This window comes from Ceratina calcarata, unplaced genomic scaffold, assembly GCF_001652005.2.
Source record: "Ceratina calcarata isolate Rehan_Ccalc_2016 unplaced genomic scaffold, ASM165200v1 scaffold97.2, whole genome shotgun sequence".
Classification (NCBI taxonomy): Eukaryota; Metazoa; Arthropoda; class Insecta; order Hymenoptera; family Apidae; genus Ceratina; species Ceratina calcarata.
Window position 1 is genome coordinate 361,216 of NW_017181113.1, and position 24,587 is coordinate 385,802.

Consider the following 24,587-nt stretch of genomic DNA (forward strand, 5'->3'; position numbering starts at 1 on the left):
GGCAAGCAGGTAGCACCCGACTCGGTTAAAAACGTCTCCGAAACATTCGGCGAGACGTCTCGACTAGAAAGCATCAGGATTGTCAAATTAATTGAATATCTTAAATAATATTCACTGTTAAAGAGTGTAATAAAATATTTCAATCAAAAGACTAATAAAATTGACATTATATTTTTGCAAATATGGTACGTATTTTTCTCGTTTCTATGTTTCAGCTCGGCTTCTCAGCTTTCAGGGATAGAGGCCGAGGAGGACACGAGCAACGAACGAGTGGCCACTTACAAAGTCGGCATGCTCGGTGCGTCGGGGGTTGGTAAAACCGCACTAACCGCCCAGTTCACTACCAGCGATTCAATTAGCGCGTACGATACCTCCCTCGGTGAGTACAGATGCATCGTTTACATTATTACAATCACTCATGCGCGATCGCACGAAGCTGTGATTAAAATTATAAATTAATTTAAGTTCACAGACGTCTATAACGAAATTGAAATGTATTTATTAATCTGAATTAATCAGAATGAAATTATTAAAAATTGTGGTAAACTCCAGGAGTTTGAATCGATCAAGAAGTTTAAGTAGATTGAAATTTTTAACGCAAACTTTTAACAACTCTCCCCTCTATCAATGAACCGCTGCAGAAGTTCGGGTCATACTTAACAAGCGTGTATGTGTATTCCTCTTCACGTTTAAAGTTTTAATTGCACGAAACGCTTCAGTACTATAGTCATTAGAGTCGACATAATTCTCGACTGAAACGTTGCCGCACCGCGACAATTTCCACAACTGTTTTCAACTGTGCCGCGAAACGCGACCCCAAATTATGTCGCAAAACTAAGTAAATAGTTCCGATCCTAATTAAACCGATTCGAATTCGTCCGAATTCTTATTAATTTCGTTCAATTCATATACGCGATGAATCCTGGCCGTCCGTCCACTGGGTCTACTAATAAAATTAACTCGAAGTACTCAACGCTAGCGGTAGTTGAAAAGGTCTGCAGTATGGAAATTCCAAGTGTCTTTCTTTGGAGCGTGGCTCGACGATTATAAATTAACATCAGATTTGCATATTTCAACGTTCCCAGGTGCGGTCTTGAGTCTCTGGCGAAGCACGCTTTAAGAAATTCAATATTGTATGAATTAATGCGAGCACAGATACGATTATCTAAATCTATATTTAATGCTCTCGCTGCATGCTTTTTCTTTTCAAAAGAAGCGACCTTCCATCGATCCGAGTTTACGATAGAATAATGACCAACCACGTTCGCCAATCAGATTTTTCTAAACTTAGACTCGGAACAAGACGTTACGTAGGAGAATCGAGAATTAGTTGTAGTGCGCGAAATCAAAATGAAATAGGTTTGTTCGTAATTTAAAGTGAAACGATCTTCGCGAAGAAATTATTTTTATTTCTTCTATCAATTTTCTATTATAAAAGATAAACTGTTTTTTCACGAAATGAAAAATAAATTGTCAGAAAATGGGAACGACTGGGAACAGAGAACACATTTGAATTATCACATTATTTGAGGCTCGTGGAAAAAATCGAACGAATGAGGGCTTACGGTCGATACGGAGGACGTTCATCGCGGAAGCATTGGCGAATGCAAATTACAGGAGGTGCACCCGCTGTGATTCGTGAAGCCCGCGGCTTCGTTTCGCATCGGACGGGGATGAATAGTCGAATAATGCTGATTGTCCGCCCTCGTTACACTAGCAGCCCTTCATTCCTGGAAAAATAAGGAAGCGGAAATCCGCGGAGAGCTCGCTGTCAAAGGAGAGCCTCCTGGTTTCATTTAACTAACCAAATACTCTCGTGTAATTGAACGAAATTTCTGAGCAAGTAAACAGTTCAGTTCTCAGATTTATATTATATTATATTATATTATTTATATTATATTAGATTTATATTATATTATATTAAACTGATGGACGGCAGAGTGAAAGCAGTACACATGCTTTTGAAATCTAATACAGATTCTGCATACTAAAATGCATTTCTAAAATTTGAAATGCAAATATATTTCATTTTTCCCAGTTTACAAATATACTCTCCTAATGTCCTTTTAACATCTTTAACAAACTAGTATTGAGATTTAAAATCCAGGTATTCTAGCTGCATTCCATCAAATCTTTATCTTACTTAGAGTGGATCGCTGGTTTATTATATTATGCGAGGATTCATATTAATCTCCTGTCCTAAAGGCCAGTTCCATTTATACGCGCTTTCTCACGAGCAAGGAACTAGCATCGATCATCGTTACGCGTTAAAATTCACAATGAAAAACCAGAAATATTTCCCCTGGAGGACGAATCTTTTTCCTCTTTCGAGACTCCAGCGTTTCTCTAATTTTCGCGTTTGTATCACCCGCCTGGCTTTTCAAGAAATTTATGTGACGTGACCTGTAATATTTCCGTAAAAATAATTGTCCGGAATGAAACAATTGTTACGACACGCGTTTAGGATAATCTCTGGTTAATTTTAACGCGAGTTAATTACGGCGCAAGCTTTACGACGCGATGCCGAGATAAATGGTAGTGCTCATAAAAGGAAGTTCTCGTAGGAAATGTGAACGTATAAACTCCACAAATAGGGGGGTTCGCGTAATAAATTCGTTAACGCTCCGGCTTTCCAGCGAACATCAGTTCCTGAGGGGAAAGTATATTATGTAGTTGGATAAATTTTTCAATCGAGTAAACAGCAGGACTCAAAGAAACTTGTAACGTTTCGCGTCCACCCTGAAACGTCTCCAAACAAATCTCGTACTACTTTTCGTCGTGTATAACAATGCTTAGAATTTTCTAACATTTACATTGACAATTTGTAGCCGGAGAATTATTAATTCGATTCACAGTGGAAAGATGGATATTAAATGGAACGCAGTTCTAAGGGATAACGCAAACTGTTTTTTTCAAGCAGAGATCATCTCTGGTTATAGGATTCGACGCACGTATAAACAGCAAAGATGAGTGGAGGATGCTGATAAAGGAATCCGATTTCATTCGGACAATAATGCGTTCGACATTGCCTTAACTTCGCTTCTTTACTATTCCATACTCGCGATACAAGTCGTGGAGCCTTATAGCCTTTCGGTCGTTACCTTCCCGCAGTATCGTGTGCTCTTCACGTACGCTTTCCGGTCGCATATGCAATAAGCCGCGGCTGGATCCTCCGTTCGAGTAAAAACTTCTGAATGCAGGGAAAACTTGCATGAAGATCACCCACGTTATTTTAGATCCTTTCGTCAATAACGGATAAATACATTTTGCAGAGTTTGTGCGTGTATTATAGAAACGTGTGAATAAAAGTAGTATAGACAATTTTAAAACAATATATTGATCTATCAAATGTAAAATGAAATTTTTATTTTAATTATTAGAAGTATTAATCAGATTCTAGTAATTAAATTTTGATTAAAAATTTCAAGAGCTTAATATAATTTATACTGATTTATAAATAGCCTAATATTAGCTGATAATTCGTTAGGAATACAGAATGAATACTTTGAAAAATTAGTTGATTGGGACAAGGGTGATTATCTAAAAAATGTATTACACAATTATTTAAGCAACGCGGTGTATGATTAATTCGCTGGCTAGTCAGTTTAGTAATATCTCATACTGGTGCCACGTCACGAGCGTAATCCTTTGGTGAAACATAACAGGGAAAGTGGTCGTTATCTATCGAAGGCAGACGTTCGAAACCCTTGAACCACTTCCACGGCTCGCCGACCTGCACTCCATGTGCTAAAATATCGATATTCACTGTTGGCAAAGTTTCATATCACAAACGAGGTATACAAGTAAACCTGCATCGCTTTATGAAATGTCTCACGTTCAATTGCTGTACCAATTCGAAAAGTTAAGACTGTTCATGAATTTGATTAAAAAACTACTTTTTTTAAAGTAATATTGAAGTACAAGAGAGATGTATTTGAGCGAATATTGGGTGAGTCGCCTTAGGCAAGCCAAGGATTACCTTCGATAGTCAAAACACCGATGTATATGTATACTGATCTCAAAATATTCCCCAGAAATTGAAATTTCAAGTGGATTAAATTCAGAGAGCGCTACAAAAAATACCCATACTTTCGCAAAACCATATTCTGCAATCATTTTTTCCTGATCAAAATTTTCAACATTCGAGTTTAATGAATATTTATAAACAATCGTTCATAAATAAAAATGCATGCGAACGTGATTAAAAATCTACAATTTAGCAATACAGTATGAAATTATATTTGCATTATCGAAATCATTGCATTGTTATACGTAGAGTGCGGATTTTTATGGATATTAAAAATTTTGTGATGTCAATTTAACCCAGACAGCTTGGAATATTGTAGGAACATTACTTTGCAATATTAAATCTTGCAAGGAATGTTGCAGCAATATTGCAATATTAAATCTTGCATTATTCTTCACATTACATGTATCCTTCAAATGTACCAAATTCGCACTTTAATTATCAAATTTGAATTGTACAAAAATTTCATCGAATATCGTTGCTCAAACTTGTTCCAGACGACGAATACGGGCAGAAAAACGTATCTGTGATGCTGAACGGCGAAGAAACAGAGTTAGAGATCATCGATCATCCAGCGGCGGAGATGTCAGTAAGTACAATAATAAAGCTTTGATCATGAAATAATCTCGATCCCGTTACTATTTACACACCTATACCAAACACTATTACTCTTCTTCACTCGTTATTTTCTTCCTCCGTCCATCAGACGAATCTCGTGCATGACTCCCCTCGCAAGGAAAGGATTATCTCTCATATTTAAAAAGACTAAACCATTTTGAACTCGGTTTCTTTTTACAGAATATATGCGAGATTATCTCAGTGCACGTCTCGCTCGCTACGAGCAAAGACTACGTCAATACCAGGGCGAGATTAAATTTTCTTCTACTTTTAGAAAGTAGAATATTTTTCAATTTCTAGTTTGCCCTTAGGTAATCTTTTAATTTCATGATAGTAGGAAACATTTTGTGTGAAACGTTGAAAGTAGACTTGGAATAAAGAAAAGAGATTTCATTTAAATGACAGTATCTCATTTGTTAGCCCTTTTACCCTCTAAGTATATTTACATATTTCTCGACCTAAGCAAGCTTAAGCTGGTATTGAATTAATGCCGTGCTGTATTCATTAACGGGCTGCAGATTTTACGAATTGTATCCGAAATAACATCAAAATATCTGAAATACACATCATTGTTTGTAAAAGGCAAAACAAATTTCTGTTTCGATTTCACTTTTTCAGTGATTGTTAAAAATATGTTTCCCTGCAGAGAAATTCGCAGTTTACTCGTCAACATCGTTGAAATTGGTGAGCACTTGCAGTAAAAAATTTATTTGTTCTAAAAACGATCCAAATATAAGCGTGGTAGAAAAAAGTTCATACAGGACCTTTGCTCGACTATGGAAACGTACGTCCGAAACTAATTGAGACTCGGTTCAGGCACGCACGCAATAGATACATCACTTTTTCTCTTCCCTTTTCGACAATCGTTTCGTTGCGTGACCTGCCTCTTTAGACACGTCGACGTTCTCTCTTCTCGGGAATTTGATTAAATCTTCATTTCAAACGACAATTTAATACGCGACAACGTAGATACCACTGCTTAAATCTAACAATGACACTAAATGATAACTTTTCAAATATAATCCTTTGTTCCGCAAGCTTCATATTTCACGTAGACATCAACTCATATAAATATAACAAAGTTGAACTGAAATAAAGAATGTCCAAATCTAAATCATAGAATGTTGTTTTTATTCCAATAAATAAAACACGCTGAGTCTTTGTCGTATGAAGGAAGTCGTAGAGAAACTGTCCTCCGCTTCTCAGGTGGAAACTTTCTGCTCCACGTACAATCCTGATGTCTACGTGGTGGTTTACTCGGTAGTCGACAGGCAAAGCTTGAAAATGGCTGAGGAGACATTGGTGTATCTATGGAAGAGTGATTACATGGCCAGTCGCGGTGTAATCCTCGTTGGGAACAAAGTCGATCTCGAACGGAAACGCGAGGTACCCACTGTCGGTGAGTAAAGTTATACATCTAATTAATGGGTGAACTTTGTAACGAGCTACAAGAACCAACATATTTACGTACACCTATGAAACCAGAACCACTGATCTCTATTTACAATTAAACGCAAATTGTTCTATAGAAATCTGTGATCAGAGCCGATGAAATGTTAACATCGTTGTTCGCAAATTATTTCTTACAAAGGATGAGAAAAACATGAAATTCATTGAACGAATTATAATAGTAGTAGTAGACGAGGAGGAAAGATCAAAATGTATTATTTAAATAAAAAGTGTAAAAATCTTGGAATGAAACGGTCAATGATTAAATTAATGAATTTCTGTTTTTATTCATATTTGTAGCTATCGTGTTTATCAATTTATTTATTTTTAACTGCTCAATTGTTATAACGAAGGCTGACACGTTCGCGTGACGTTAATTGTGGGAAACGTAATCAGGCTTTCGTGTTCACAGATAATAAATCAGATCGAGCCCCGTGTTTTGGTAACGTGATACAGAATTACGAGTACCCTTCAGATACAGGATGCTCTGTCATCCCTAGGAACAATTTTAAGGGCTGATTTTTGAAGTCTAAATAAGATAATATCAACAACAGAAACTCCATTGGTCATAAATTGTATAAATCTATAGAATAATTGGATGTGCATAAAATATAAAAAAAATAGACTGCTTGTAATTTATAAAAACAAGGAACTTAAACAATACATAAATAATAGAAGAAATTTCTGTATAGAATACATTTATTAAATTGGTATCATAAATATTTTATTTTTCATACAAGTATTGTAGTAAAATTAAAAATTGATCTGCGATCAACGATAGATACTCGATACTCGTAATACTGTATAAAGATCTGAACTTCAAACTTCTCACACGTGTTCTAACTATTCCAAACAAGTGGGACGACGTTTGGCGAACGACTGTGGCTGCAAGTTCATCGAAACGTCCTCGTCCTCGGGTCTGGCCCATCACGCGGACGAACTACTAGTCGGCATTCTAGCCCAGATCAAACTGAACCCGCAACGGGACCGCGACCAAGCGAACAGGCGAAGAAGAAGCAAACACCGTAGACGGATACTGAAGCACCTGCTGGGCTTCAAGAGAAAAACGAAGAGCTGCGAAGATCTGCTGGCTCTCTAACGATTTCCTAAACGAAGAGTGCGGGTACGTTGTTGCGTGGTATATGTAGAATAACAGAGAAGATGTTGAATCAATTAATGTTTAAGACTCGAGACACGAGAAGTCTAAGGATTTTGTAATTCTGTACAGAATTGCAAATTAACAAGTGTAAAAATCTTGATTTGTCCCTTTAATTTTATCCTTGGGCATCTCGCGTGGAACAGTATTGTTAAATTACGATGAAAATGCGATTGATAACGTAGGGAATAAGTGATCGTGTCATATCAAAGTATTTACTTTGTCCTTCATACAAAATTATCGCACTTTGATATTCATCACTGATCCGTTAATTCGCGAAACGCGTGAAATCACTATTTTACAGTTATAATTATTTGCGCCAACAATCAATACCAATTATTATTTTACAATATCAGTTTCAACAATTATTCCATCATTGAATTAATAAATATCGTATATTTATTATTCCGTAATGCAGTTAGTTTTAGCTTTGCATTAATTATTAACAAGAGAACAATTGACACATCGTTTCACGAAGATCGTTCGACGAAATCAATTTCCTCACGCCAATTTGAAAGGACAAAGTAACTTCGAGATCCGAGAACGGAAATCGCTAACCGGAAATTGTGATCATCTTTTAAAATAGCTTTTTTAAGGTAAAGATCTTGTAGAAGTAAACTTCCAACGAAAATCGCCTATAGCTTCTAAATTGGTAAGTTCGCGCAATTTCCTACTCTAAGAGTAGAGAATAGTTAAACTCGTTCAAGTATTCGTGGAACTTCGTGTTTTTAACGTAGCTTGGAATCATCGACAGTCACCATTAACGTTAAGGATAATTATTTCCCAATAATTATCACATTTGTATAAATTAAATTATGGATCTTGATGGAAATTAGAAGATCAAAGCACATCGAACTTCGTGCATCGTACCGATACCTGTGTGAAACAATACGTGTATTCTACTTTTTTTTATTTTATAAGTTAGAATTTAGGATGATACACTTCCGCGAACTGGACAGAATATGGACAGAAATATGCTGTACACTTTTCAAGTATGGGACGGTAGACGTAGATTGTAAATTATTAACATTTCATATGTCGTTTACAAAACTGTATGTGAAACGCTCGTCTCTGTGTGATTCGAATTAGAATTTATATTCTGCATGAAACGATTAAATATAGATGTACATTTGTAACGGTGTATGAGACGAAAGCAACGAATAACTTATTTTTCTGACACGCCTCTATTAAGAGCCATCGTTTCAAAGAGAAAGAGATTGAATAATAAAATTTCTATTTTAGAATAAGAGAGCAAATGATGTGTATACATTCAGAGTTTTATCAATATTCGACGATTGTCCAGTGACCAACGATAAACATTGCCCTTGTTGCTAATTGTTACTTCATCGAAATGAAAATTACGTTCATTAATAGACTGCGGATTTTATGCGCTTATAGGAAAACTGTACGTGCAGGGAATATCAAAAGTGCATTCAATATCCATGGATGTACAGAATATCAGAAATGCTTATCTATAAATTCGTATTATAAATATTTTATTTCAGATAAAAAATCCACAGTCTATTCACTAGGCTTCCCTCTAAGGTAGTGAATGTACAAACGCTGCGTTACTGTTGTATTCCTCGATTTTCAGCATTCTAAGAGATAGGCTTCAGTTTATAAGCGATTAGAATTTGAAATCTAGATGTAATTATTTTCAAGCTTCGACACGTGGGACCGTATGGACATTCGAATAAAATTTCTTGTGTACAATACCTGTGGTCTTTCATTTAAAATTCATAAACTATTCACGTACATCGTTTTATTCATTTGTATGTACATCATATTAAAATACCGATTACACCAAATTTCATAGTAAGAGACAGAAAGTAAACAATATTTTTCTTTAGTTTTCCAATAGGTTTTTAAACTTCAGTTGATCGTCTGCACAAAATCTTCTCGTAACATTCGCGTAGAACCTGGATTAAAATTGCAATCGTCAGGTAGGTATACAAATTTTAATTAACTCGTTAAGCAATTTTTCAATTATTACCTTTTCTACAATGTATACTTCGCGTATGTACAACTTTGACTACTACCGCTTTACATTTCTTCGAATGCAACTCGACGATTAACAATAAGAAACTGAAATTAAGTCCAAGGTGTAATTCAACTTGATAGGAGTTTATTAAATGATCATTTACCTGAGTAACAAGGCATTGGGGAAGGTGTACAACAGGGTGGCGTGCAAGGTGCGGGCGGGTGGCAGACTCGCGAAGGGCAGCAAGGAGAAGTTATTATCGGTACTTTACAACAGATAGGCGTTGGTCCACAACAGAGTGGCACTATCGGACAAGGGGGCGGACAACAAGGCGGTGGCGGACAATAGGGTCGCGGTGGACAACAAGGTCTCTGAGGCGGACAAACAGCTGGTAGCTCCTCGATCCTCGGGGGTAGCAAGAGAGAGCATATCGGAGGAGGTGGAGGACACGGGCATTGGCTGAAAGGCATTATTATTCGATAGGAAATTGTATTAGCGTTCTTCCACTTTTCTTCTACTTTTCATATTTACCAGCACTCCATGGCACAAAGTAAATGTTTGATCTCCTCCATGTCGTTCCAACATCCTATCACCTTTTTGCAACTCATCTTGAATGCGAATTAACTATCACGTTTCACTTTTAATATATACAATTTAGTCGTTCTGAACTTAGAATTTAGTCGTAAATCTGTTTATAAGTATGTCATGACATGGAATTTTGAATTAGGCCAGATAGGGTTGTGATATGAAAATGATCACTTCGGAATTGTAGCTCATTTGTTTTTTGACATCGTTATGACTGTTGTACATGTCGTATACGTACTATTTATAATGTTTTACGTCTTTTAAACGTTTTTAATGTCCCGACTTTTAACAAATTTTTAATTTTCGGCTTTTTAAAGCTTTTAACAGAATTCGTAATAATTTATTTTCATACGATGCATATACAACCAAAGAAGAGCGCTTATGAACGATTAATGATACAGATATCCCTTCTCTTACCACAAAGATTGAGGCCCATCTTTTTACATCCTGCAGGTTCGACAAAGTATAGAGAAAATTATCGTTTTTCACCTATATTATAACTATTAATACAGGACCGACTACAGTATTCTTTTGGGCACCCACATTTAAATGGGGCTTAGTGATTGCAGGGCTAGGGGATATAAATCGTCCACCAGAAACAGTTTCTCTCGGTCAAACCGCGAGTCTCATGATTACAGGTGCCATATGGTCCAGGTAAATAAATTATCTACTTATAATTCCAGGATAAAAACGACAATTATGAATGACATTAATGACAGAGGCTCATTATCAGGTACTCGTTAGTTATCACACCAAAGAACTACAATTTGTTTAGTGTAAACGCGTTCACAGGCCTCACGGGGGCGTATAATTTTGTGCGAGGGGCAAGGCATCAATTGTCTACGTATTCAGAATGATATACACAATTTATTTAATAAAAGAATTTTTATTATTATATTTACAAAACCATTCCGTTATACATTCATTTCACAGAGACGCTAACTATTCTAATGTCGTCGTAAGGTTTGTCGGTCTTCGGATTCGTTTTCACTTGACTGATGTTTTGTACCACTTCCATTCCCTTCACCACCCTGCCGAATACAGTGTGTTTATTATCCAGCCAAGGCTAAAACAAAAATGCATTAATCGGCAAAGTGACAAAAAACTATTTTACAAGTCAAATAATAAAACGGGAAACTTACAGTTGGCGTTAAAGTGATGAAAAATTGACTGCCGTTCGTGTTTGGTCCAGCGTTAGCCATGCTCAATGTGTACGGCCTATCGTGCTTCAAATGTGGCCTGAACTCATCTTCGAATTCCCCACCCCATATACTTTCTCCGCCAGTTCCAGTTCCAGTCGGGTCCCCGGTTTGGATCATAAAACCTTTGATCACTCTATGGAATATGTGCCCGTTGTAATAACCGTTCTTCGAGTGAACGCAGAAATTCTCCACCGTTTTCGGAACGTCCTTGCCGAAGAGATTCAAATGGATGTCTCCGAGAGCCGTGTGGATAATAGCCGTGTCGTAAATCTTTTGCACGTTCGTTGCTTCGGTAGAAGAAATGATATCTTCCTTCGACGGTCTTTCGTTGAAGACGTCCCTGTCGCATTCCTGACTCTTTGTGTCTTCTGGTTCCCTTCTTGTAAACATGTAGAACCTATTCTTCTTATATGCCGTGCAGAAGAGGGTTGGATCCGGTCGGTTCAACTCCAGAGTCGGATTCTCCGAAGCTTCCATCTCCACCGTCACCGCGGCTGTAGTTTTCCTCGCTTTCCCCTAAACATTTTTTAACATGTGTAAATCGTTATAATCTATTAAAATAAATTATATACCTGAAATAAAGCTAGCTGCATAGGCCGAATGTTTTCCGGTTTTCCCATAATCTTGATACACCGATTCGTGTACAAATTTACAAGCTTCACCCCTAACATTGTGCTATATACGATCATGTAACCGGACTCGTCGAAAATAATGTTTCCTAAGTTTGTTTCGGTTTTATCCAATTCCCTTTCCACTGCCATCCTAAAAGCGGTGTTAATATTTTAATCAAGAACTTACTTAGTTTACGACTCGATTTTATACCTTCGCCCAAATTCCATATTCGGTAACTGCTGCGTCATTTGTTGCAATTCTGTGAACCTCTGCAACGTTTCGTCGAACACTCTGTACAATTTACCAGTACGGAAATTAAAGACTCTGACTTTTCTGTCACCGCTTAGAGATGCGAATCGTTTACCATCCGGTGATACCGCTAAACCACATGGGTAAGTTTTATTCTTAGCGAACTCGAACAAGTCTGTATCTAGTTTCGATGAGAACGTAACACATTTCGGAAATTTGTACCCCATTTTTGGCCCCGTCCAGTATTCTAAGATTCCTGCTTTGTCTACGGAGATACATGTCTCATACACAGGATTGTACTGAAAATAAATTATATAATATATAAATACGTTGTCAATTAAATCACAGAGTTATGTTACTTACCTTCATAGCAACGACAGGCTTCGTATGTAATCTTTCGAAAACATGCAAGGGTGTGTTCGTTCCTTGTCCATCGTAAATAAAAATCTTATTAGATTCTTGAGCAGAAACTGCTACAGCAGATATTGCATCGCCTGGAGAGTATATCCACTCGCAACAAAGTGGCACAAAATCCATTTTTATCATATTGATCATATCTGAAATGAAATTATCAGATTAATTAAGAGTATTAAAATATTTATGTATCAAGGAATACTCACCAAAGTTTATAACATCAAAGATTTTAATTGTTTTGTCCAAACTCACTGTACAGGCATGAACACCGTTGCAACTGGCCGCCATAGATTGTATGGCCATTAAATGAGCACGAAAGTGTTTTACAAATTCTATGAGCTCTTCTTGCTTTTTCCAGAATTTTACGTGACCATCGCAGCTAGCCGTTATCACAAAATTTGATCTGTTTAAGGAACATGAAAGATAGAACTGCATTCACATTGAAGGCATAAAAAATATAAATAATGGAATAACAAGTACTAACCTTGTTACTAAAATATGAGTAATTACATCTCTGTGCATGTAAGACTTCTCGTAACACTCGCAGCATGGTAAGTTTTCTATGTACACTTGTTCGTACTCCAAAACTGTACAATCAAGAAACAAGTAATTGCAATTAACAATAAAAAGACAACAGTTCAAACATTGACTCTATCTCATTCCTTCTTAACATAAGCTAATTCCAAATACAGAATCACTTAAAATTTTATATGGTATACGCGAAATGTTAGATAGTATTTCATTCAATTTTTATAACATATTACAAAAGAAAAGGAATAGAGAATAGGTTATACAGTGTACCTTTCGATTTCTTTTGAGGAACAGCTTCTGAAGGCAAGGGACCAACCCACTCCTCTTCATTCTCACTTTCGCTATGCGCTCTTTTATTATTTGACATTGTTAAATGTAATGAAAAATAAATTCATAGAGAATAATTGCATGCTTGACTTATGTATGCATACAACATATATACATACTGCAACGCGCGGGATGTCGATCTAACTTCATATTATTGGATGAAGTGAAGTGAGGTACAAGAAGTGTAATTCAAGTAAATAACAATTAATACAAAAATATTATTAAGGTGAATTAAATGCAAAAATTTATTTGTCACAGAATATAATAATCGTACTATTAGAGCCACTCTTAAAGAGATATAAAACTGATAGTACATATTTCTTCTTTTCGACGATTAGCTGTCATTTAACCTATTAATAAGTGTATAGTATGAATGCTGCATGTAATGATGCATATAAGTTGCATAAATACTTAAATTAAAGATGTGTTTATTAATTACATAAATGTAATATTTCCTTTAGGTAGAACATAATGAAGTTTACACAATTGTTACGCAAACAACATATAGATAGAGCAAAAAATTGGTTATGGTATCATCAACGAGACAGAACTGTCCAAGTGTCTAAAGCAGAAGCAATTTTAGCATCTATGAATATTCCAGTTGAGGACGCCAATGCTTTTGCAATTCGATCAACTGAAAATTTAATTATAAAAGAAAAGTAATGCATCAATAATTCATTTTTCATCTTGTGCTTATCGTATATATCAATTTATATTTTATTATGGCAGATTCGAAAATCCATTTCCTATCAAAGATGTTAATGAGAACAGTAAAACTTACCTGATGATTGGAGACCTTTATACTTTGCAAGAAGGTGTACAACAAGCAAGTTTGTTGACAAAGACAGTGCAAGTTGAAGATAAACTACCAAAGAAAGTTACGGATTTAATTACTGATGTTCCATGTAACATAGACACTTTGGTAGAGAGGTAGATTAATAACCGTACGGTTTAACACATACAAGGCAGTCTGTAAGAATCACTTTCACCAAATTCCAATTAATTTGATCAATCAAGCCTCCTATGGAATTCGTCTTTTCTCCACTGAGTCTCCCTGAATTCATTTATATCATGAATTACAGACTACCTTGTGCAAGTATTAATTTATTTGCTTGTAAATTGCACAATTATTTAATTATTATTTCAGATTTGTACGGTCATCTGTAATATATGACCCAGAGCAAGTAAAACTACCAAAAATAAAAGACCCTGAGAGACCTAGTTGGGTATATCCAAGAGTATTCGGTTTATCTAGTACAAGAAAGGTGTAAGTATGAATTATTTTGTTTTCATCATTACTCTTAAACACGGGAATCTGTTGTAGGCACAATTTGTTCAAAAAATTGTTACAACTCTGTGAATCGTTGAGTGGATTAAGCATTGCGCAGAATAGATTCATAGTTAGCGATGGGCTTCTATCTACGTTCATAGGTATACCGTCAAAATATTAATTCTTGTTCAACGTTTGTAGCCATTCTTTACATTTTGTATATATTATAGAGAAAGAAAATAGGTTTCTAAACTTTTCGACAAAAATGGACATAATGATGACGTCTATGATGCCTTTAGCACCAATAGCAGATGTAAATATACATAACGAACTCAAGATGCCTAATATTTATCCATTACATTCTACCGCTGGTTTGACCAAATCTGAGATCTACGATAGCACGGATTTATATCGTAAGTTTATTAATTCTTTTTTCCATTATACATTAAAGATCAAAACTGAACAAACGCTTTTTAAAACTAAATAGCTGTTTTAAAATTAGACCAAACGATCGGAATTTTTTGAGTAGTTAAGTAGTTAGATTTGTATCTGGGCTTGTAAGGAAAATTTGAACAACACATTTTAAACATTTACGTGAAATAAATGTAAGAGTTCTTATGTGCACGTTAACATTGCAGCAATCAACAAGGAGTCACCATTAATGAATGTTCACACCATTTTCGTAAATTATGATCCATCGAAGGTGAAAAACTTGACTGAATTGCCAGTTACTGAAAATCAGATTCATGCACGTTCTTTGACACAGTCGTTCACTACTGCAGCGACATATGCTCGGCAACGATTCGGGAAAGACGTGAAAGCATTACCTGAACCTGTTGTCGTGCAGTGCATTCAATCTGATGGTCAGAACTTCTATTTCTCTGTATATCAACTTAACACTTTAGACATCGATGGTGAAGAGGGAATTAGAAATTTTTGGTGGGCAGAACCAACGATAAAATTGTACGAATTTGCTGGTTATAAAGAAGGACAACCCTATCTTGATGGGTACAACAGTGACGTTTTTAAAAGGCTCCTTGCGTTTTATCGAAACAATTGAAATAACTGAATTGTAAGTTTGTATACTTTTTGTAAATATAAATAATTTCATAGTTTTTAGTTCTTATGTGTTTGATCACCACTCTTCGTTATAGTTGTATATTCTCATACATACGTTCACTGCGTGATAGTTAACAAGTTTTTGAAAAGCATAGTATCTTGGATGTTTGTATCGATCTCTTTTTGCTTTATCTGACAACGATGAATACTTTGAGGTTTTATCAAGTCTTTCAAAGAAGGATAAGGTCTGACATGAAAGTAAATGTGATGCAGTGCCTGAAGCAACGAAATTTTAATTAGTATCGTTGTTTTTATACCAATTTATTTGAGTTAGCACAAAATGTGCAGCGCTGTTCTTAATTACTCACTTCTTTAGCTGTTAACCGGTTCGATGAATTATAAATAAGAATTTTCCCGATTAGGTCGATAGCTTCTGGTTCAGTATCCTCAAATGTATTTTCCCACGGTATTCCTTTATGATATGGGAACGTGATCTTGTTGTAATCAGGCAACATACTTAAATCTGGCCATGTTTCTGACGTAGGAGTACCTAAGTATCTTAAAACAATTGCTAACTGCTCGATATCTGTCTCTCCCTGTTCATTTAATAATGATCGTTGAGTTAAATTTTAACAGAAAAGAATTAAGATTGAAATAATAGATACTGTACTGGAAATAATGGTGACTTGTTGAGTAATTCACCGATAATACAACCGATGGACCACATGTCAATCGATGATGTATAATATTTTGCACCATATAACAATTCAGGTGCTCTGTACCATCTTGTAGCAATTTGATGCGAATATGGCTTCGATATATTTTTCCACAACAATCGGCCCAAACCAAAGTCAGCAATTTTTAATATACCTTTACTATTTATCAGTAAATTAGCAGGCTTTAAATCCTATAAACATGTATGTATTTATCATTATGTTATTCTTAATAGGCATGTTAAATGCAGTGGCCACAACTTGTATTTATCTTGTACTCCTATTGAAAAACGTTTTACGACAAGCACTAATATCTTACAGTCAAATTACCCGATGTATTATATTCTTTTCATGTATATACGCAATTCCTTCTAAAATCATTTTTGTATAAGTTTTGACTTGAGTAGAAGTTAATAATATATCATTGTCTTTTATTATCTCCCATAATCCTGTTGGCATATATTCGAAGACCATAATAAAATCTAATCCAACTGGAAAGGCATCTAATAACTCTACGACCTGTAATAAATGCAACTATTTCGGTCAGATCGATAAAGTTTCTTTTATTATGAAACGAATGATAATATATTGTAATAAGACTGCGGATCTTTATACAAAATAAAGCATTTATAACATCAGTGTAGAAAACAAAATCTGAATAGGAATTCATTTTGTTTTTTAAAATATCGTAATATGCATTTTTCTTTTGATACTTCGTGTAAACATTGAAACTATTTATTATATATTCTATAAAACTATTTTCGTATAAATGCATAAAATCCGCAGCCTAATTATGGTTTCTACGTACATTACAGTGGCTTAATTGTTGCAAAATTTTTATCTCACGAATAATAGATGTAGATATACCATTGTCAATATTTTTCAAAAACAATTTTTTTAATGCAACATCTTTCTCTGTTTCTATGTCGTGCGCTTTTAAAACTACACCTTGTGCTCCTTCTCCTATTTTTCCTGTGATTATATATCTATCCATATTCAAATGCTTCAACTTCTACAATCAAATAATATTCATTTTATTGTGTAATAAATACTGATGATCACTGTACGTACTCATCTGAATTCTAGTATTTACAGTAAAGAGTAAAATTGAATTAACGATTTTTGAAACTGACTAACTTTTTCAAACGATCGGAATTTTTTTGGATAGTTAGGTGGACTAGTTTACTGAATGATCTTTATATCCAATGAAAAGATTAAAATTGACAGAAAATTTAAAAAAAATTTGTGGTATTGCAAAAAGAAATACTTTTAAGTTTAGTTAGTACTTTTAAGTCATATACCTAGAAAAAGAAAACATCCCCTTAATGGATTGTTCACGTTCAGATTTCTGTCTGTATTCCCACGGGCACTTTTTAGAGAATTCCGTAGGATTCTATTAAATTTTCAGTAGTTAAAACGCGGGCAATCTAGTACCGTAATCACCGTAGCCCCAAAATATAAGGCAAGAGGGTGTAAAAACTGGATAAGGCAGTTAGATGAATCAGGGACCAGGGGTGGTCACTTGATCATTGTTTAGTATCAATAGTGGTGTACTGTGGTCAAGTTGAAAGTAGGCTGTGATACAAAGTACAGTGTGAAAATACACAATCAAAATGTACGTATTACAATGTTAACTTTGCCCACTGAGTGTCCAGCTTCAACTAACGTGTTGTTCAATTGTTTGAGCAATTGTTACCATAGTTACGATAAAAATATTGATTCATAACCCTAATACTTTTCTCCAATTTCTGAATTCTCATTCTCCATTGTACCCTAAGTTAAACCCATTGGAAATTGTTTGAAATTTTGTACAAAAGTAATATAGGTAATAAAGAATATGTGTGCAAAATCCTGAACCCATCTCGTTTTCGAAATACCATCGCCACGAAAAAAATATCTTTCGGCGGCTACTGCAATTGATCGAATAATGACAAATACTTGACGAATATCAGTAGAAAAGTAGTGTAAACTATAATAAAGAACATAGATTTTTTTTAAGTTATTCACCACTTAATTAGTTACGAATTAATATTATTCGAAGTGTTAGTGTTATCGTTCCATCATTTCTTACGCCATGTAGCAACGTTGAGCTCAAACCGCGCCGAAACCTACGAATGTTCTTATTTGTTCATTTTCTAACATAATATAATAACCAAAATTCATGTTTTTTAATATATGACCTTTTAATACAGAAAAAGTCTTGTATTTGTAGTTATTTATTTTTAAACCTTATCCTGATTAATAACTGAGAGTAGTTCCTTGTTCAATTGTTTAAAGTAGAACTGTTACATACGTTTTAATCTTAATTTATTTGTTATTTATTTGTGTTATAATATTTAGAATTATGAGTTCTAATAAAAAGCCGACGAATTTTCATAAATCCAAATCGTACTTGAAGAAAAAGAAGTCTACGAAATCCAATGGTAAGATGTTTTTTTTTATTTTCATGTCCTCTAATTTATTATAAAAATACAATCTTTAAAATAATATTTTCTATTTAAAACATATTTTATTCCCCGTATTATTCGATGAAATTACCGAAACAAACCGAACAAATCTATTCTTTTCCATTCATAGAATTTAATATTTTCGAATATTATACGATACTATACATACATTTACTAGAATAGTAATAATGAAAATTTGCTGTATAATCCCTGAAGTATTCTTTAATAAAGATTTTGTAATATGTTTTAATACAAACTAATTGTTTAATTACAAGACTTCTTTTATTTTTTTTCTAACATATGTTATGTATAAATTCTTCTATTATGGAAATATAATTCCATAGATAAAGAAAGTGATCAGAGCAAGAATAGAACATATCAATCTCTGGATCCAGATCAGATACGTCAATTACTGAATGAAGATAATACATACGTGGATTTTAAGATTCCTTATTATGGATGGAAATTATTTTTTTCTGATGAAGGTACAAACATTTCTTAAATTAGGTTTGGCCATAGTTTATTTTAAATAGGATAACAAATAGTTATTTGAAATAACGAATTGTTATTATAATAATGAATTAATATAATTATGTAATAATGAATTATTTCGAATGATTATTTTTTATCTTATTTCAATTACAATTAATCAATAATAGAATTAATTAAATAAAGCCTGTTCTAAATCACAATTGAAGTTACAAGTAACGATAATTAATTAATTGTTTAGATTATAAAGATGATTCGGATACTGTTAAAAAAGTTCAAGCAGTAGAGAATTTCATTCGTACACATCAACGATTGTTTTTACCATTTACAATTGAAAATTTAGAAAATTGTTCAGTATTTTCTGTTGACATAAGAGATCTATATAGTGACAGTAATTTTTTAAACGAATGGCCGGATTTTAATACAAATATTTCGGAAGATCCGTCGCGTACATTGAACTGTTTCAAACTTGCTATACATCAGGTAATCACGGTTTGTTCATTTAAATTTATTTTAAGTCCTTAAGTTTCTTTTTATACAATATCGAATTTCATGCTTTCAGCAAATATTAAATACAATACCTAAAGAAACTTTGACTCCTATAGACATTATAAGTAATGTATCCACAGTCAGATTGAAAATATTAAACTATTTACCAATCGTACCATTACAAGACATAAAAGCCAATTATTACGGTAAGTACGTAATTTTTTGTACCAGGGTTGCAGATAAGTGATTAAATTTTGTAATTCAACTGAGGACATAGTTGTCAACGTTTGATCTTTTTGTTCAGATCTGACTAATTAATAATTGAAATTATTTAATTTAATAGAACTTAATTAAAGAATACTTCCAATGTCAATTGAGATTTAGAGAAATTTAATCTCTGTATACAGGTTGTTCCAGAACTAGTTAATTATAAAGTATAAAAAATGGGAAAAGAATGTCAGTTGGCACTTATTCGTTCGTCTTTAAATTCACCTGCTCCTAGAAGAATTTCAATGGATTAAGGTGCCCAAGTCTGGCAATCAGAAAAAATCCTATCCTACGTTAATACGTCAATTAAAAAATCTGCAACCCTATTTTGTACAATGATAAAATCATTCGAGTTCTTATAGACGTCTTGTTTTTATAATAGGGAAATTAATATCCATTAGAGGCTGTGTAATAAGAGTAGGTCGCGTGAAACATCTTGCACAGTGGATACTATTTAGTTGTTGTCAATGTAATTTACAGCAATTGAAAAAACTGCCATTGGGAGTTTATAAAGTTCCAAAGAAATGTAGTCAATGCGGTGTTTCGAAATTCCGTGCAAATTTAGACTCACCGTTGGTGAAAAGTACCTCCTTCCAAACCATCAAAATACAAGAGATTTCTAATAATGATCAGGTTTTCATCTTTCTTTTAAATAAAGAGACAAAATTGTTATCGTACTTTTTGAAGAGGATGATTTGTTGTTATTTTACCCCATACTTTACAGAATAGTAAAGGTGGCATACCTAGGATGCTTGACGTTGAAATAATTGATGATTTAGTAAATACTTGCCTGCCTGGAGACGATATTGTATTGACAGGAATTATAAAGGTGAAAATCAACATCTATATGCACTCCACTGAAAACGAAATAATTGCTCATTTTAACAATAATTTTTTATATGTATTTGACTCTAGAACGTTTTAAATATAAAATATATAACGTTCTATATATAAAAATAGAACAAAATTAATAAGATGTGTTCAATTCTCTACTATATAGAATCTCTTTTCTCATCTTTCTCTCGTCTCATTTCGTTAATAAATATTAGTTTGTGGGCAAAGAGCAAGGCAAAGGAGCAATTAATTCATTTATATTATAATAATCTATCTCTTTATATTAAAGTGTTATGATTAAAACTACGTGCAGGGAACTAATGATGGCTCTCGAAATAAAATTTCGTTCTCCTTATACATGGAAGCCATCACGATAATCAATAGTAAACAGAAACTTCAAAATGAAAGTATCACAGATAACGAAATGCGGATAAAGGATTATATGGCAATCAAGGTATCATTTCACCATTCTACGCACGTGACATCACATAGAAGAGATTTAGTTTATTTATACGAAGAGAATAAATTAAAGTAGAGTAAAAAATAATTAAAAAGAATATTCATATTTAAAATGTCAATGAGAGATTTGTAGACGTAATTGTTGGGCAATGGTTGCTTTTATATCCATTATGTCCAAACACGATTCTTTTATTTTAATTATTAATTTAGTTTGGTATAGATGTTTATTTAAATTGTTATTTAAAAAAATTGATTTACTTCGCGAGTCAATTGAACGGCGCTGACGTAAAAGACGATTTGTTTTTTATTCCAAGATTATATTTATTCCTCAGGAAGTATATAATATGCCAAATATCTTTGCACATTTGGTACACTCGCTTTGTCCAACTATTTACGGTCATCAATTGGTAAAGGCTGGATTGTTATTAAGTTTATTTGGCGGTAACATGGAACGCTCCGAGATACGGGACAATATTCACGTACTGGTAATCGGTGATCCTGGCCTTGGTAAATCTCAAATGTTACAAGCTTGTACCCGAGTTTCCGCTAAAGGTACATGATAAATTTTTTATCACGCTTCTTCACTATTTTCTCAATAAATACTCAAATTTCGGTACTTTTATATTTATCGTAAATGTTCTGTACTTTGTTAGCAATGTCATGATATGCGAAAGGGAAATAAAGAAAAGAAGAATGAAGAGAGAAACTTTTCTCTATTTGCGTTTTCTAAAGTATTAAAACGGTACCAAGTATGGTCCCTGTTAGCAAAATGTATGCAGATTAGTGGTAGAACACAGATCTGTTTCCAAATTCGAAGTCATCCATGCCTGCATTAAGCTTCCATGTTAGAAGTAGTATCTGGATTTTTAAACAAATTGGGAGCAAATCCTGCAACCAATACCGAAACGGTGTAACCATTCAAATGGACAAAATCTGACACTGCAGGCTTGGCTAACAGGGATCTAACTTGAATCACGGATGAAACAACGAAACAAGTGCAATTATCGTAAAAACCTTTTGAGCGTTTATCAAGAGACTATTCCATCTCTTAAAAAAAATTGATATCCGATTTTTTTAAGCTGTATACGTATGCGGAAATTCAAGTACGTCATCTGGTCTCACGATAACAGTTGCGAAGGAGAAGCAAAGTAACAATTTTGCTTTAGAACCGGGAGCCTTGGTCTTGACCGATAGGGGCTGTTGCTGTATCGACGAATTTGATAAAATGTCCAAACAACATGCGGTAAAGTTAATTAGAATAAAGTTAATTAAGACTGAGGATGTGGCACATGGTGTGACGGATCCTTTAATCCTGTTGAGAATTTTAAAGAAGCATAAAAATCACAAATTAATATTCGTTCATTCACGATGACATATAACTATAGAGCTCAATGATTAGATCTTTCGTTTATCAAACATATAACTTCTCATTGTTTAAAAATACAGGTTTTGTTAGAAGCAATGGAACAACAATGTGTAAGTGTTGCAAAGTCGGGCATAGTGTGCTCTCTTCCTACTAGAACCTCGATTCTAGCAGCTGCAAATCCAATTCATGGTAGATTCAATAGGACTAAAACAATGATACAAAACTTGAATATGAACGCTCCTCTTCTGTCACGCTTCGATTTGATATTCCTACTGCTAGATGAACCAAATCAGGTACATATGTATTTAATTACCAAATATTTCTATACATGTAACGAATAGTACATACAGAATGAGTCATTAAGAAATATCGTGTTCAATAACTTGTTATTTAATGATACTATCAAAACGTTCGATGGATGATTTAATTATATGATTAGGAGTTTAAAATTCAGTCGATGGATAGATTCTTTACCATTTTCGAGTTTTACCCTCAAAAACGAGTCGAGAATCATTGCCCTAAGCCGTATTAATATTTAAATACGCTTTGTATGTAAAAGATTACTGATTTTAGAAGCAATAATTGACAAATGAACTTTAAACATATTCCTCTGTCTTGATATTTATTTTTATCCGTGAAACAATTTTTCCTTTTATTATGTATTTCAACCATTTTTAGACTCTTTCCCTTTGTAATAGATTATAGATGATTTGCTATCCAAACACGTCATGTCAATGCACTCTGGTTTGCATTTAAATGAAGATAAAAGTAGGCAAAGTAGTACAAATATACCGGATATAGATAGTAATCTGTCATTAAGGTAATTAAAAACTACTCTCAGTTGAAGTTATATGTATTAACATTTCGCTTAAGAATTATTACCTTTTAGAGATAAACTTGCATGTTTTATGACTGACAACGCGAACATTATTCCACAAGCGATTCTCCGAAAATATATTGCTTATGCTAAACAATACGTAAAACCAACGATAAGTGAAAAAGCGGCGAAGGTTTTGCAAAATTATTATTTGGATCAACGAAGTAAAATTAATAGGTTCGAAGATTTATCCGTGTGCAATAGGCAGTTGGAGGCAATGATTCGTTTAACGGAGGTATGATTCTTCAATTCGAGTTTTCTGTTGAAAATATAAATGACAATTGTTAATACAGGCCAGAGCTAAGTCTGAGTTGCGTACAGAGGCGACTGAAACCGATGCCTTAGATGTAATCGAAATTCTCCAACACACGTATGAGAGTAAAACTATAAAATATGATTTTCCAAGCTCGAAGAATATAACTAGTGGAAAAGTAAGTAATCTTACTATTGTACAAAGAGAGCGTTTGTGTGTTAGTAAAAATTTCAAAAGCGAAACCGCGACTTGGGACGCTAGCTTATAATAATATCACATGAAATGCTGTAAAATATTTATTTTCTGTTTACAGGTCAAGAAGTTTGTCAGTATTTTACAAGCGGAAACATCTTCTGATAGCAGTAAACGATTCACTATGAGAAGATTAGAAGAAATTGCGTCGAGCAATAATATAATAGTCGATAATTTCTCTGAGTTTGTACTTAAATTAAATCAAAACGGTGTGCTGTTGAAGGCGGGAAATAATACGTTCAAATTTATCTCTTAGTTTGTATGCTTACTTTTTATACAATATAACACTCGTACTGTCATCTTAGATGAAAAAGCATTGCTCGGCCTTATTCATACTCATACTCCTCCCGTGTGAAAAAGTTTGGATACGGGGTGAGAGAGACTTTTAGAACATGCTATCTCTCTTGCGCAATGCGGTGATTCAGTTAGAGGGGAGAGCAAGCAACCAATCACGGTGTTGCAAGAGAGAGATAGCTATTCCCATTTCTCTATTCCCACTCTACCATTGAGTGGCTGTCTCCACTCCATGTCTATATAATATACATCTAACATATGTATCTAACTTCGGCGCACCGAATCAGTGCCATTTCCGAGTTTCTCCTCACCCCTCACGAATACGTGTTAGTTAAGAAATACTCGAAGAGAGAGATTACTCTCGACA

The 24,587-nt window shown here is 34.2% G+C and overlaps 7 protein-coding genes across 13 annotated transcripts in view; 4 read left to right on the forward strand and 3 right to left on the reverse strand.

Moving 5' to 3' along the window:
- The window catches only part of LOC108631919 (GTP-binding protein RAD), a 34,179-nt gene extending 25,214 nt beyond the window's left edge, over positions 1–8,965 (forward strand). For 2 of the 4 annotated variants that reach the window (XM_026819172.1, XM_026819173.1), the window contains 4 exons: positions 216–379; positions 4,525–4,616; positions 5,819–6,044; positions 6,952–8,965. In XM_026819172.1, coding sequence (XP_026674973.1) covers positions 216–379; positions 4,525–4,616; positions 5,819–6,044; positions 6,952–7,193 — 724 coding nt within the window. In that variant the 3' untranslated portion in view covers positions 7,194–8,965. The other 2 variants (XM_018036150.2, XM_026819174.1) reach the window with 2 other exon arrangements.
- A 157-nt stretch (positions 8,966–9,122) lies between these two features.
- LOC108631791 (sperm mitochondrial-associated cysteine-rich protein) lies at positions 9,123–9,839 on the reverse strand. The gene is made up of 3 exons (XM_018035954.1): positions 9,763–9,839; positions 9,395–9,690; positions 9,123–9,169 (listed from the first exon to the last, which is right to left on the reverse strand). Exons 1-3 carry the CDS (start codon positions 9,837–9,839, stop codon positions 9,123–9,125), a joined length of 420 nt encoding a protein of 139 aa, XP_017891443.1.
- A 330-nt stretch (positions 9,840–10,169) lies between these two features.
- Positions 10,170–10,707, forward strand: LOC108631792 (mitochondrial pyruvate carrier 2). The gene is made up of 3 exons (XM_018035955.2): positions 10,170–10,269; positions 10,329–10,470; positions 10,550–10,707. Exons 1-3 carry the CDS (start codon positions 10,170–10,172, stop codon positions 10,671–10,673), a joined length of 366 nt encoding a protein of 121 aa, XP_017891444.2. The 3' UTR covers positions 10,674–10,707.
- Positions 10,683–13,217, reverse strand: LOC108631835 (peptidylprolyl isomerase domain and WD repeat-containing protein 1). Its single transcript, XM_018035999.2, has 8 exons — positions 13,095–13,217; positions 12,778–12,880; positions 12,500–12,696; positions 12,243–12,436; positions 11,841–12,178; positions 11,591–11,780; positions 10,959–11,534; positions 10,683–10,882 (listed from the first exon to the last, which is right to left on the reverse strand). The coding sequence occupies exons 1-8, from the start codon at positions 13,189–13,191 to the stop codon at positions 10,739–10,741; spliced, it is 1,839 nt and encodes a 612-aa protein (XP_017891488.1). The 5' UTR covers positions 13,192–13,217; the 3' UTR covers positions 10,683–10,738.
- Positions 13,218–13,289: 72 nt separating this feature from the next.
- Positions 13,290–15,540, forward strand: mRpL37 (mitochondrial ribosomal protein L37). 3 transcript variants are annotated; one of them, XM_018036139.2, is made up of 7 exons: positions 13,290–13,377; positions 13,613–13,810; positions 13,881–14,081; positions 14,299–14,418; positions 14,476–14,582; positions 14,652–14,834; positions 15,060–15,536. In XM_018036139.2, exons 2-7 carry the CDS (start codon positions 13,623–13,625, stop codon positions 15,479–15,481), a joined length of 1,221 nt encoding a protein of 406 aa, XP_017891628.1. In that variant the 5' UTR covers positions 13,290–13,377; positions 13,613–13,622; the 3' UTR covers positions 15,482–15,536. The 3 variants fall into 3 exon arrangements, with proteins under 3 accessions (XP_017891628.1, XP_026674968.1, XP_026674969.1); XM_026819167.1 differs by having other exon boundaries at positions 13,320–13,344; positions 15,060–15,540; XM_026819168.1 differs by lacking the exon at positions 13,290–13,377 and adding an exon at positions 13,467–13,533 and having other exon boundaries at positions 15,060–15,540.
- A 32-nt stretch (positions 15,541–15,572) lies between these two features.
- LOC108631913 (cyclin-dependent kinase 20) lies at positions 15,573–18,458 on the reverse strand. Of its 2 annotated transcripts, none has more exons than XM_026819170.1 (6): positions 18,265–18,458; positions 17,002–17,205; positions 16,524–16,712; positions 16,151–16,387; positions 15,849–16,076; positions 15,573–15,756 (listed from the first exon to the last, which is right to left on the reverse strand). In XM_026819170.1, the coding sequence occupies exons 2-6, from the start codon at positions 17,185–17,187 to the stop codon at positions 15,598–15,600; spliced, it is 999 nt and encodes a 332-aa protein (XP_026674971.1). In that variant the 5' UTR covers positions 17,188–17,205; positions 18,265–18,458; the 3' UTR covers positions 15,573–15,597. The 2 variants fall into 2 exon arrangements, with proteins under 2 accessions (XP_026674971.1, XP_026674970.1); XM_026819169.1 differs by lacking the exon at positions 18,265–18,458 and adding an exon at positions 17,495–17,586.
- Positions 17,728–24,239, forward strand: LOC108631911 (DNA helicase MCM8). Its single transcript, XM_018036138.2, has 15 exons — positions 17,728–17,808; positions 18,534–18,616; positions 18,985–19,125; positions 19,371–19,612; positions 19,692–19,824; positions 20,268–20,518; positions 20,610–20,714; positions 21,033–21,173; positions 21,511–21,730; positions 22,258–22,421; positions 22,625–22,837; positions 23,243–23,364; positions 23,434–23,656; positions 23,715–23,852; positions 23,988–24,239. Exons 2-15 carry the CDS (start codon positions 18,538–18,540, stop codon positions 24,180–24,182), a joined length of 2,367 nt encoding a protein of 788 aa, XP_017891627.1. The 5' UTR covers positions 17,728–17,808; positions 18,534–18,537; the 3' UTR covers positions 24,183–24,239.
- The last annotated feature ends 348 nt before the right edge of the window (positions 24,240–24,587 follow it).